Genomic DNA, 13,154 nt, shown 5'->3' with positions numbered 1-13,154 from the left:
GGTACGCACAGTGAGACCCACGTGAAGTGGAAGATTGTACATGAGACGGAGCCAGTTGATAGAGGGTGAATATCTGAAGTGACTGTGCTTCCCACTGCGCCAAATTGTTTTGTTTTAGCTGGCAGGCACTCTGCTCGTTGTGAGCATCGCTCCTCTGGCCCTTCGTTGTTGCTGGGGTCATGGCTGCCCCCAACTGCCCAATCGTGTCCTTCACGAGCCTTCTCCACAGAGGGCAATCTTAATGACTGAGGATCGAACCCATTTCACTAGAATCATCGTGCCAATGCACCAATCACTCCCCACCTATATGCACACAGGCGCAGCCCAGCATACATATATGGACACATCACACACGCAAGTCCCTATTTTCACCTCGATAGACTGCTGAAATATTTGCTGTCAGCGAGTGCTCATTGACACAACACATTCATGAGTCGTGCACTTAAGGAGCAATGAGGTCAGCTCGTGCGCAGAAGCTCGATAGATTTTTGCACTGTGAGATTGCGAGAGATGGCAACAACTTTAGGAGACCTCAATCCAGCTGTGGATGGATCATAAAACCAATGACGATAATGGTGATGATGGCTCTGCTATGCATTTTTAAACGTAGATTGAAAAGTCATTTCTTTATAACTGCTTTTTGTGTTCAGTTTATTGTCCTTCCCCCGCACCTCCGATTAGCGCGATTGGCTACCGTATGGTGCAAAATAAGTTAAAAATACATTTCCATTCATACATTGCCGGTTTCTCCGAACCTTGCAGCTCAAGGGCTACGCGGTCGACACAAATGGGAACAACCTGGAGGATCCGGTGGACCTGCAGATCATCGTCATCGACCAAAACGACAACCGCCCCCAGTTTGCGGAGACTGAGTACTTTGGCACCGTGCCCGAGGGATCCCTCCCAGGTGTGGACCTCAACTTCAACCTGTAGGGCAGGGGATGGCTGCCGCAATGTGGCGGCACTTTGGTGTATCGTACGCAGGGTTGCTGCAATGTAATATTTCAAAGATGCCACATTATATAAATATACTAAACACTTTTTCATTTTACCAGGTAAAGCCCCCACTGAGCTATATAGCTGAGATATAACCAATTTCCCCTCGCAAGACAGAATCACTGCGTCTCTCTAGCCCATCACCCGGTTCTAAACAAAACCTGGTCAGATCTACTGAGCGATATAACTCCTTATCAGAAGTGACCTGGCCACAAATGATAGCTCAACGAAGTGGCTTCTCACGTAGCAATTGAAAGCAGCAGCCAAATACTCGAACGCATATCATGACATTAAACGTCATGATATGCGTGATATGAAAATTATCGAGATGGTTTCTGCTAAGATTGTTATTGTATTTAACTTACATTTGTGTCGTCCTGTTCCTATGCTTAGATGTACTTTTTTTTTTAAACGCCACTTTTTAAAAAATTTCTTGCTATGGTTTTCACACCTGATGATGATTGCTTGTGTTGCAGTCGAAACGTCGTGAGAATTTTATTGTTTTCTATTTTTATTATTTTATTGTTTCCCTTCTACGTGACTTTACCGAAAGAACCAAGAATATGAATCTCTGCAGTCACGAAAGCTTTAAATCAAAATTTTACTTGAAAGTTATTTGTATGCAGTGAATGCAACACAGGCCTGCCATAGGCCTTGATGATCATTATAATCTGAAATTTCATTATTTTCGTGAAATGACATTCCTATTATTTTATTAGGTTTTTGTGAAAAAATTGAGCCATGATAATTACAATAAAATGTTAGTTAAAAAAATGGACAATATTAATGTCATGGACCCTGTATCGTGCGATATGGCGTAGTATCAACATCGCAGCAACCCTAAAAGTTATAATAGTACAGTTATTTATATAAAGCACCTTTCAAATTGATAATTTCAAAAGTTTACATCCGAGGTAAATATTTTTTAGAAACGCAAAATACCGACACACCAATAGTAAAAAAAAACCTAGTACAATAAAGCCAAAAATTTAAATAAAATCAAAACAAAGGCAAGCTACTTAAAAAACTATTTGTGATAACTATCCTTTTGTTGTGCTGTTAAAGACGACACGAAGGCAGACGTTGTCGGGGCTGACGCCAAACGGTTTATTAAGGGCTTTCGCCTCACTTTTGGGGAAGGGCTAATACAAGACTTTTTAGATAAGCTAAATCTCCCCAGGGGAAAGGGTACTGGGAATCCCTACGCCTCCCAGACTCACGGGCTCTTCCCACTGTGCTGACTGACGGTTCATCCAACTCGGCCAGCCGGGTAAAGTAGCCCCCCCTAGCATGGTGCTATTTCTCCCCTACCTCGGTGTCCCCACTTCCCTACCGCTCACGAACCCGGCTCCTGGCGAAGAGCCCATCTACGTCACTGGTCCCCCCTCAAATACCCCGAGGGGACGTGACGTCACTCCTCCCGAGGCGAGTGTGACATACCGTCACCGCTCTACTCCTAAACACTTTTGTAAACATTTATATCGTATTGCGATGCGGCAGCCCGAGTCAACGGGCAGTGCCATGTGTATCACGCGTGCCCGCGTTGTTACTCCACTCTATACGCTTGGCTGAGTCGTGACGCGCTCTCCGCTCCGTGCGCTCCCGACAGCAACGTCTGTGATGGACGTCACCGCCACCGACAAGGACGACCCCAACCAGGACGGAGGCATCCTTAAGTACAAGATCCTGAGCCAGGAACCGCCCGTTCCGCTGATGTTCACAATTAATACGGCCACCGGAAATATCCGCACCCTTGCTTCCGGCCTCGACAGAGAGGTGAGTACCGGAGTTGACTCGGCTAAATTATTAATAAACAGTTTTTTTTTTATTTTACTGAGTAAGGCCCACAAGAGCTATAGAGTCCTTGCATGCCCCATCACATCATCGCACGATCCCGGCCTGGCTTTGGCCCAGTATCTGCATCCCAGGTGAGTTGGCTACAGACGTCCTGACGTGGCTGTCCCTTGAGCGACTGCAGCTTTGCCGATAAACCACACCAGCTTATTTAGTCTTTGCAACCCTTTGAAATATAGCTCATGCTTTGTTCGCCAAGAGTCCTTGGCTGTTGCTGTACACTACACTTGTTTCTTAGCTTAAAAAATATTCTTCATTCTGCTTTGAAAGCCACCCTAAGTCTGTTTTAAAAAATTAAACGCAACGTAATTTGTACACTAGTTGGCCACCTAACACTTAAAGAATACGTTACTATTCAACCCATTTTTCTACAATTATTTTGGTCGTTTGTAACGTTGATTGAAATCTTCACAATTTTCTCCCCTCTTCTTGGCAGTAAAACGAGCGATGCTATTGCTCCGTGTGCTAAGTATGATCTTTTCATCGCAGCACTGTGAGAAAGGGCAACTGTTTGGGGGTTTGTGGGGGGGGCGGAAGAGGGAGGCAGTGGCTAAGATCATCGTTGTCCTTCCCCTGCACCCCTGATTAGCACGGTTAGCTACATTGACACCTTGTGGCTTTCTCCGATTCCCAAATGTTGCCTTGCACCGATTGAACTTTCTCACCGAGCTAAGAACGGCTGCTCGGTCTGCATATTGCCAAGAGGCCGTGGCTCTAGCTGAGCCACGGCCTAGCCGGCACCGGCCAGGCCGTGGTCTCTAGAATTTTTTTTATTTTTTTCTACGGGTGCCATGCTTGCTCACGGGGCATGGCTAGGGTCGGTGTCGATTTGGTTGACTTTGGGCAGTTGTGCCTCTAACCGCCGGGCTCCAGAGCTACATAAATATCTCCGCGTAACCACCAGAGGAGCAGAGATGCAATGTGTTTATTTAAGACCCTGATCTTCAGTGCACCTGTGATGTAGTGCACCTACAAAGTGCGTGCTGGGTATCCACTTATACAATGTTATTCCTTGTCTTATAAACTGCTCTTAATTAGAATACAGATTTTATTTCATTTAAAATAATATTGCCTAGGGGTACATTGCTTTGTTTAACGCGTAGGCTTTCGCGAGCAATATCATCCATAATACAGGTTTAGATCGCGTAAATATACATTTGTCGTTAAACCCGCCACCACCCGACACAGCCAATAAGTAAGGTTTGTCACGTAAACGGAACATTGCTTTATTATTTTAAAGAAATTATTTAATAGATTCCAAACGAGCAAATATTATCTCACGCTCTCGAGATGCTTGGCGGTGATGTGAAGTGCACCGTGTAAAATGCGCACCGATGGGTGGGTCGGCACAGGTGACGAAGACGTACAAGCTGATCGTGGAGGCGAGCGATGGGTACGGTACCACGGGCCTCACCGCCACGGCAACCGCCATCATCACGGTGACCGACGCCAACGACAATCCGCCCATTTTCGACCCGATCACCGTGAGCACCGCACTGCACCACACTGCACCACACTACACCACTACATTGCATTGCACCACACTACACCACTACATTGCACCGCACTACACCACTACACTGCACCGCACTACATCACTACATTGCACTGCACCACACTACACCACTACACTGCACCACACTACACCACTACATTGCACTGCACCACACTACACCACTACACTGCACCGCACTACATCACTACATTGCACTGCACCACACTACACCACTACATTGCACTGCACCACACTACACCACTACATTGCACTGCACCACACTACACCACTACATTGCACCGCACTACACCACTACACTGCACCGCACTACATCACTACATTGCACTGCACCGCACTACACCACTATATTGCACTGCACCACACTGCACCACACTACACCACTACATTGCACCGCACTACACCACTACACTGCACCGCACTACATCACTACATTGCACTGCACCGCACAACACCACTACATTGCACTTCACCACAATATACCACTATATTCCACTGCACCACACTACACCACTACATTGCACTGCACCACAATATACCACTATATTCCACTGCACCACACAACACCACTACATTGCACTGCACCACAATATACCACTATATTCCACTGCACCACACTACACCACTACATTCCACTGCACCACACTACACCACTACATTGCACTGCACCACACTACATCACTACATTGCACTGCACGCACTACACCACTACATTGCACTGCACCACACTACACCACTACATTGCACTGCACCACACTACACCACTACATTGCACTGCACCACACTACACCACTACATTGCACTGCACCACACTACACCACTACATTGCACTGCACCACACTACACCACTACATTGCACTGCACCACACTACACCACTACATTGCACTGCACCACACTACACTGCACTGCACCACACTACATCAGTACATTGCACTGCACCACACTACACCACTACATTCCACTGCACCACACTACACCACTACATTCCACTGCACCACACTACACCACTACATTGCACTGCACCACACTATACCACTACATTGCACTGCACCGCACAGTCAACACTTAGGGCTGCCACCTCATGGTTAGCAAGGTTGGCTATGTACATAAACTACGAACTAAACAACTCAACAATTTTTTTTTATTTTACCAGGTAAGGCCCACTGAGCTATACAGCTATTTTTTTAGAAGCTTATCACGTAGAAATGTATAGCAGCCAAATACTCTAAATGCATGTTTCAAATGCGGAGGGGAAAAACGGAGGTCCAGAGAACAATGCACGTGACCACGGGGAGAACATGCACAGTCCAAATATAGACGTCAGAATTGGGATTGAACCCATGCATATACATACATGGGTACAAAAATACTGGACACATCTTGGGAAGAAGGGTATCTGGCAATACAGGAGGGGAGTGAGCTACATGTTGATGCATGGTCTTGAGTGGGGTATTATTACACAACTGGCAAATGTCCCCCGGGAAATCTTAGAAAGAGAGGGTGGGGGCCGATCCTGAGAAAACCAGGATTAGGTGGCGACCCTCAGTGCTTTTTTGTGTGGGTGTTCAGTACAACTGCAGGGTGCCGGAGAACGCGGTGGACGTCACGTGCACCACCCTCACCGTCAACGACCTCGATGACCCCCACACCAAGGCCTGGGCAGCCCGCTTCATTGCCGTGAGCGGCAACGAGACGGCGAACTTCCAAATCCCAACAGACGCCTCCAACAATGGCATCGTCACCGTCGTCAAGGTGAATGTCCTGGGGGGAGATGGGGGGGGGGCGACTGGGTGGGGGGGTCGGAGCTTATCCGTGGCTGTGGAGCTGAAGGGGCCTCAATTCCAACACAGTTCGCTATAAAGGATCATCGATGTGCACATGTACTATGCCACCACCTTCGTTTGGGCTGCCGTCTATCTGAAAACGATTTAACGTGTTAAATGTTTTGGGAAAAGATCCTTTCCCAAGGGAGTAGCGCTGGCGACGGACATCGGTAGTGATCGGTGGCATACGTGTGCAGGATGGATGAGGGCATGTTTCCCAGACAGGTGTTGGAATGGAACTCAAATATTGGCAATCACAGGGAGGATTTAAATCCAGATGGTGGTGGTGGTGTTGAGAGAGTAAGAGAGCAGCCCTTGGATAACAAATGCTGACATTACAACCGCTGCAGAATCTCTCCAAAGGACGGAAGCGATGGCATCCGTGGCATTGGCCATGATGGCCTCTTGACCCCCCCCCCCCCTCCTCCTTTCCCCGCTCCTTGCTCAAACCAGGGCCTGGATTACGAGACGACGAAATTGGTGAAGTTGTTGGTGAGGGCCGAGAACGAGGTGGAACTCCAGACAAACGACAAACTGAGCACGGCGACCGTCACTGTCGTGGTGGAGGACGTGAACGAGCCCCCCGAGTTCACGCCGCTCATCAAGAAGGTGTCCGTGTCGGAGGACGTCGCGGTGGGCCACAGCGTGGCCGTGCTCACCGCCAAGGACCCCGACAAGGAAATGAACCAGAAAATCAGGTGCAGTGCATCGCAGTGAAGCGCGGCGCACGCACGCAAACCCCCCCCCCCTCAAACTTTCACCCTCAACCTCTGATCTTCATTGACCAGTGGCTCAGACTTAGTTGGGCAGGGGGGGGGGGGGGAGGCATTCTGTGAAAGCTTGATCGACCATAGTTTTTTTCTCGACCCTTTACTCGTACCTGCCACTCTGTAAACGTGAGCATTGGCCACACCACCTCCTCCTGTGGAGTGCTGGCCTCAATCGTAGGCACCCGCTCACAGGGCTTTGCCCCAGAAGTTCATAAAAAGGCTATGCACGAGGGGGGCTCTTCATCGTTGTCTTTGTTGTACGCCACAGCTACTTCATCAACAGCGACCCAATGAGCTGGCTGACGGTCGACGTCGACACGGGCTCTGTGACGACGGTGGCCAGGCTGGATCGCGAGATGGTGACCAACAGCGTCTACGCCGCCACCTTCCTCGCCAAGGACAACGGTAGGAGCTCGCACAGAGGCGAACTTCAACGTCCCAGCGCCAACACCACAAACGCACCGAGCTCTGTACCCAGAAGGTGGTGTAGGGGGGATTTTGCCCCCAGTTACAGTGAAATTGTTGAGTTCGGGACACGCGAGTATGGTTACAGGTTGGCTTTTATTCACACGTTCCAGATGTACACCAATAGCATTTGGTTCATAGGGAAATCTCCAATGGACCCTGACCTCTCCTTTCCCCATCCCTTATATACTATTTATAGCCCACTGCTCCTAGAACCTTCTATCAGTCAGTGACGAGATGTTAACTACCTCGCCTGGTATGCAGGAGGTCGTAGGTTCGATCCCGATCCTGATGCCTGTATATTTGGAGTGGTTGCGTGGATTTTCCTCTGGGTCCTACGGTTTTTTCCCTCCACATTTAGAAACATGTGTTTAGATTATTTGGCTACTATAAATTTCCACGTGATAATCCACATTGTTAAGCTATAATTTGCGGCCAGGTCGCTTCTGAAAAAGAGCTGTATAGCTCAGTAGGCCTTACCTGTTAAAATAAAAAGAGTTGAATAGTTTTTTAGTAATTAACTGTAAAAAAAAAACCTCAAGCTTAAATGCCTGCCTTAATTACCACATCATGTCCCTTGCTTGTAAAACACAGCAATGTGTTTCAACTGGGCAAGCCTGCACCCACACCTCCGTTAGCCATGTGGCTAAGTTAGGGGGGTCCACACGAGTCATCCCCGGATAAGGCAATCTACAGTGAGGGGAAAAAGTATTTGATCCCCCGCTGATTTTGTACGTTTGCCCACTGACAAAGAAATGATCAGTCTGTAATTTTAATGGTAGGTTTATTTGAACAGTGAGAGACAGAATAACAACAAAAAAATCCGGAAAAACGCATGTCAAAAATGATATAAATTGATTTGCATTTTAATGAGGGAAATAAGTATTTGACCCCCTCTCAATCGGAAAGATTTCTGGCTCCCAGGTGTCTTTTATCAGGTAACGAGCTGAGATTAGGAGCACACTCTTAAAGGGAGTGCTCCTAATTTCAGCTTGTTACCTGTATAAAAGACACCTGTCCACAGAAGCAATCAATCAATCAGATTCCAAACTCTACACCATGGCCAAGACCAAACAGCTCTCCAAGGATGTCAGGGACAAGATTGTAGACCTACACGAGGCTGGAATGGGCTACAAGACCATTGCCAAGCAGCTTGGTGAGAAGGTGACAACAGTTGGTGCGATTATTCGCAAATGGAAGAAACACAAAAGAACTGTCAATCTCCCTCGGCCTGGGGCTCCATGCAAGAGCTCACCTCGTGGAGTTGCAATGATCATGAGAACGGTGAGGAATCAGCCCAGAACTAGACGGGAGGATCTTGTCAATGATCTCAAGGCAGCTGGGACCATAGTCACCAAGAAAACCATTGTTAACACACTACGCCGTGAAGGACTGAAATCCTGCAGCGCCCGCAAGGTCCCCGTGCTCAAGAAAGCACATATACATGCCCGTCTGATGTTTGTCAATGAACATCTGAATGATTCAGAGGACAACTGGGTGAAAGTGTTGTGGTCAAATGAGACCAAAATGGAGCTGTTTGGCGTCAACTCATCTCGCCGTGTTTGGAGGAGGAGGAATGCTGCCTATGACCCCAAGAACACCATCCCCACCGTCAAACATGGAGGTGGAAACATTATGCTTCGGTGGTGTTTTTTCTGGTAAGGGGACAGGACAACTTCACCGCCTCAAAGGGACGATGGATGGGGCCATGTACCATCAAATCTTGGGTGAGAACCTCCTTCCCTCAGCCAGGGCATTGAAAATGGGTCGTGGATGGGTATTCCAGCATGACAATGACCCAAAACACACGGCCAAGGCAACAAAGGAGTGGCTCAAGAAGCACATTAAGTTCCTGGAGTGGCCTAGACAGCCTCCAGACCTTAACCCCATAGAAAATCTGTGGAGGGAGCTGAAGGTTCGAGTTGCCAAACGTCAGCCTCGAAACCTTAATGACTTGGAGAAGATCTGCAAAGAGGAGTGGGACAAAATCCCTCTTGAGATGTGTGCAAACCTGGTGGCCAACTACAAGAAACGTCTGACCTCTGTGATTGCCAACAAGGGTTTTGCCACCAAGCACTAAGTCATGTTTTGCAGAGGGGTCAAATACTTATCACCCTCATTAAAATGCAAATCAATTTATAACATTTTTGACATGCGTTTTTCTGGATTTGTATTGTTATTCTGTCGCTCACTCTTCAAATAAACCCACCATTAAAATTATAGACTGATCATTTCTTTGTCAGTGGGCAAACGTACAAAATCAACAGGGGATCAAGTACTTTTTTCCCTCACTGTATTCTTTCCTGCACCAGACACACTCTGGTGCTCTTGCCACACCCCCCTCCCCCTTTTATCCTCTCTCCATTCCTTCTCGAACGTTCCACGAGGTTCTGTCTGCTCCTCCTCTTCTCCACTAATCGCCTTCTGTCTTCCTTAACCGACTCTAACCATCTTTCTCCTCGGCATCCCATTTCCCCACCTTTTTCCCCACTTGAACCTTCTCGGCCAATGCTATGTCCTAGCGCTTTCCAGCAACTGTCCCAATCTAGCCCCGTAGTTTATTTAAGGTCTCCTCTTTTTGCCCTCACAAGGTTGCTCAAGTGCCCCCCTCCCCCCCCCAACCACCTACTGATATAATTCACTATCGACCCATGTGCTGTATATGCAGCAGCAGTGTTGAAACTGTGTTTAGTTCGTTGTCCTTCCCCCGCAACTCCAATTAGCACGGTTGGCTACGTACGGTGCGAAAGAAGCTCAACGTACGTACAAATAGAAACTTTCAAAAACAAACTCAATTTATAACTATGGAAAACCATTTTTTATCGGTGCCCATTTCTACTGTGGCGCTTAGTAATAATAATCATGATGATCTTTACTATCGTTTGCTCTGTCCCGTGTGTCAGGTTCCCCTCCGGCCACGGGAACGGGGACGCTGCTCTTGACGTTGAAGGACGTCAACGACAACCCGCCGGTGCTCGACGTGCCGCAGCCCATTGTCGTGTGCGCGAGGCGCAACCTGGAGTCCATCAACCTGACGGTGTTTGACGCTGACGCGGCGCCCAACACGGGGCCCTACATCTTCGAGCTCCTCACGCAACCCGGGCAGCCCAGGATGTGGTCGCTCAAGCAATTCGGTAACGGTTACGAAGCCGTGAGGGTATAACGGTGTGCATTTTGTGGTGGCGCTTGCTTAAAAATGCCTTGGCAAGTCAAAAGGCGCCTAGCGTTGTATCTCCGTCTGAACTATCCCAATGCTCTGCTGTGTTCTAGCGTAGGGGGGTGGGCTTGGTTACAATTACCTTGTCTCCTGTAATAATTTAGCGTTACAATCAAGTTTAATCGATGAATCGTAGATGCATCATAGCAGGTTAGAGCATGGGGGTCCTGACCCAGTCGATTGTCGCACACTGACTGCTCATCTGCTCCGTCCGACCTTGACTCTCTGCCCGCCACCCTTGGGCTTTCTCCCAGTAACCCTCTGTTGCCTCTTCTCCACTCTCTACCCCTAACCTCTCCACCCCCCAACAGGCGACTATGCGATGGTGAACTCTATGAAAGAGAACCTGCCCGTGGACACCTACAACATATCGGTGCGCATTACGGACAACGGGATACCCCCGATGGGGCATGTGTCTGAAGTGGTGATCAAGGTGTGCGAATGCAGCGACCATGACGTGTGCAAGGCGGAGCGGCAGGCGGCCGGCCTGGGCATGGGCGCCATCATCGGCATCCTTACGGCGTTCCTGCTGCTGCTATGTGAGTCGAACTCTCCCGTCGCCGGCTCTCAGCTGGAAGGGTGGCACGGCGCAGGGAGAGACGCGCTTGGGGCGCCGACTCCGCAACCCAGTCATGGCCAGCACCTCGATTTATAATTTATACCGGCGCCTCCCTTTGCTGCGGTACCTTGCAAGGCGCTGCAACAAAGTGGTGTTGGAGGTTATTATGGAGTAAGGAAGTGATTGCAAACTAAATAGTGTTTATAAACAATACAGTTTAGAGCAGCTGTCCTCAACCTTTTTGGTACCAGGGACCGATTTTCACGGACTGGGGTGGGGGGGGGGGGGTTCATCATTGGGTCTTTCCCCCTTTTCAAAGAAGCTCTCCAGCGACATTTGTTTTTTACTCATTGTGGCTACTTAGGGCTTAGAGCTTGTGGGCTTTATACCAACACTGTGACTGAGACGAGTGGCGCAGTGCGGGAAAGAGGCGTGGACGGAAGTGGTAAATAATAAAATAATGGGGGCAGGCCACGCGCGGACTCACCGCTCTCACCTCCTGCTGTGCGGCCCGGTTCCTAACAGGCCACGGACCGCTACCGGTCCACGGCCCGGGGGTTGGGGACCCTTGGTTTAGAGGCTATGCGAAAAAAGTTTGACGAAATAAAGTTTGCCGTCCTCGCCGTTCCAATATCAGGGTCGACAGTCCAGCCAGCTGAGGGGGGGGGGGGGTTGTCGCCGCTCTGCGGTGTGTTTTCGGGTTGTACTGAATTTTGGTGGGCATGAGTTCCGACATTCCGTTCCACTTGCTGGGAGCTTCTTCAAGGATGGAAATTCAGCTCCGTTCAGCTCCTCAAGAAGCCCCCAACAACGTGAAGCGAACAACACGGGGAGGGGGGGGGGTGTGTGGGAGAGCTGCACGGTGCCACTGCTATAATAAAGCCCACGCACTAGGGAGCTTTTCTCAGATGCTGTCGCACACAACAAAGACGAGCATAATAATCTCCCTTGTAGCTTCCATGAGACGGTTGGGATTTGGGATGCTGTTAGCGAGTGGCCGTGTGAAGGCTTGTACGGCTTGCACGGCGGGGTAGAGTGGCTAGCGCAGGGGGTCTGCAACCAAAATAATGAGAAAAGCCATTGTTTCAGAATTCCGTTAAAAAATAAAATATTTCACAAGCCGCAATGCATGTTAATAGGAGATGGTCCTTAATAAATAACAGGCACGAAGGAATCCTTAAAGAGTCGCGTGCGGCTCCGGTGCCGCAGGTTGCTGACCCCCCGGGGCTTGCACCACGTCCCGCTGACCTTTATCAGACCTGGGGCTAATTACATACAATTGTGTTTGTGTCATTCATGATGAATTGCAATCAAAATGGAATTGTAAGTTCGGCTGACAAAATGCTGCTTTAATTGTTAATTATAATTGATCCCAGGTGTGTAATATTTACTCATCACACCAGGTGTTCAATTAAGGGCGGAGTTCGACCTAGGGTGAGGAGGCCCAGGAGTGGTTTGGATGACGCTTGCCGAACTCCTGCGCGTTTGTGTGTGCGCAGTGCTTCTCTTGCTGTTCCTGGTGTACCGGAAGAAGGGCCAGCAGAAGGTGGTGAAGGTTTACTCACAAGACGAACTGCGTGACAATCTCATCAAATACGACGAAGAGGGCGGTGGAGAGGAGGATCAGGTGGGGACACTTGGCACTCGCCATTATCATGTACCTATGTATGCGCTATCATTAGCACGGTTGGCTATGTAAGGTGCGAAATAAGTTCTACATACATCATTAGCCATGATCCATCCACTGCTGGATGAAGGCCCATGTCCGTTCCAATCTCTCACGTTCTCCTGCACACTAGCTTATAACTCGGCGATCCGTCTTCATGGCGGGCGTCCTCTCACACAGGTTTCCCTCCTTTGGCTGCCACTCCATCACCAGTTTCTCCTATTGGCCATCATCCAATCTATCCATGTGTTCTACTCAAGCCCACTTGATGTAATAGGCCTGAGCTTCTT

At 48.9% G+C, this 13,154-nt stretch overlaps 1 protein-coding gene across 1 annotated transcript in view; it reads left to right on the top strand.

The window, feature by feature from the left end:
* Positions 1-13,154, top strand: part of LOC116945849 (B-cadherin-like) — a 48,135-nt gene that overhangs the window by 32,397 nt on the left and 2,584 nt on the right. The window contains exons 6-14 of the mRNA XM_032960456.2: positions 763-907; positions 2,606-2,772; positions 4,203-4,334; positions 5,934-6,116; positions 6,641-6,885; positions 7,226-7,362; positions 10,326-10,556; positions 10,951-11,178; positions 12,698-12,825. Of these exons, the coding sequence (XP_032816347.1) occupies positions 763-907; positions 2,606-2,772; positions 4,203-4,334; positions 5,934-6,116; positions 6,641-6,885; positions 7,226-7,362; positions 10,326-10,556; positions 10,951-11,178; positions 12,698-12,825 (1,596 nt within the window). The remainder of the gene's footprint in view (positions 1-762; positions 908-2,605; positions 2,773-4,202; positions 4,335-5,933; positions 6,117-6,640; positions 6,886-7,225; positions 7,363-10,325; positions 10,557-10,950; positions 11,179-12,697; positions 12,826-13,154) is intronic.

The sequence above is a fragment of the Petromyzon marinus genome, chromosome 25, assembly GCF_048934315.1.
Source record: "Petromyzon marinus isolate PM22_M1 ecotype Great Lakes invasive population chromosome 25, UKy_Petmar_22M1.pri1.0, whole genome shotgun sequence".
Lineage (NCBI taxonomy): Eukaryota > Metazoa > Chordata > Hyperoartia > Petromyzontiformes > Petromyzontidae > Petromyzon > Petromyzon marinus.
Note: the sequence above shows the minus strand (reverse complement) of the source record. Positions and strands in the feature narration are given on the sequence as shown.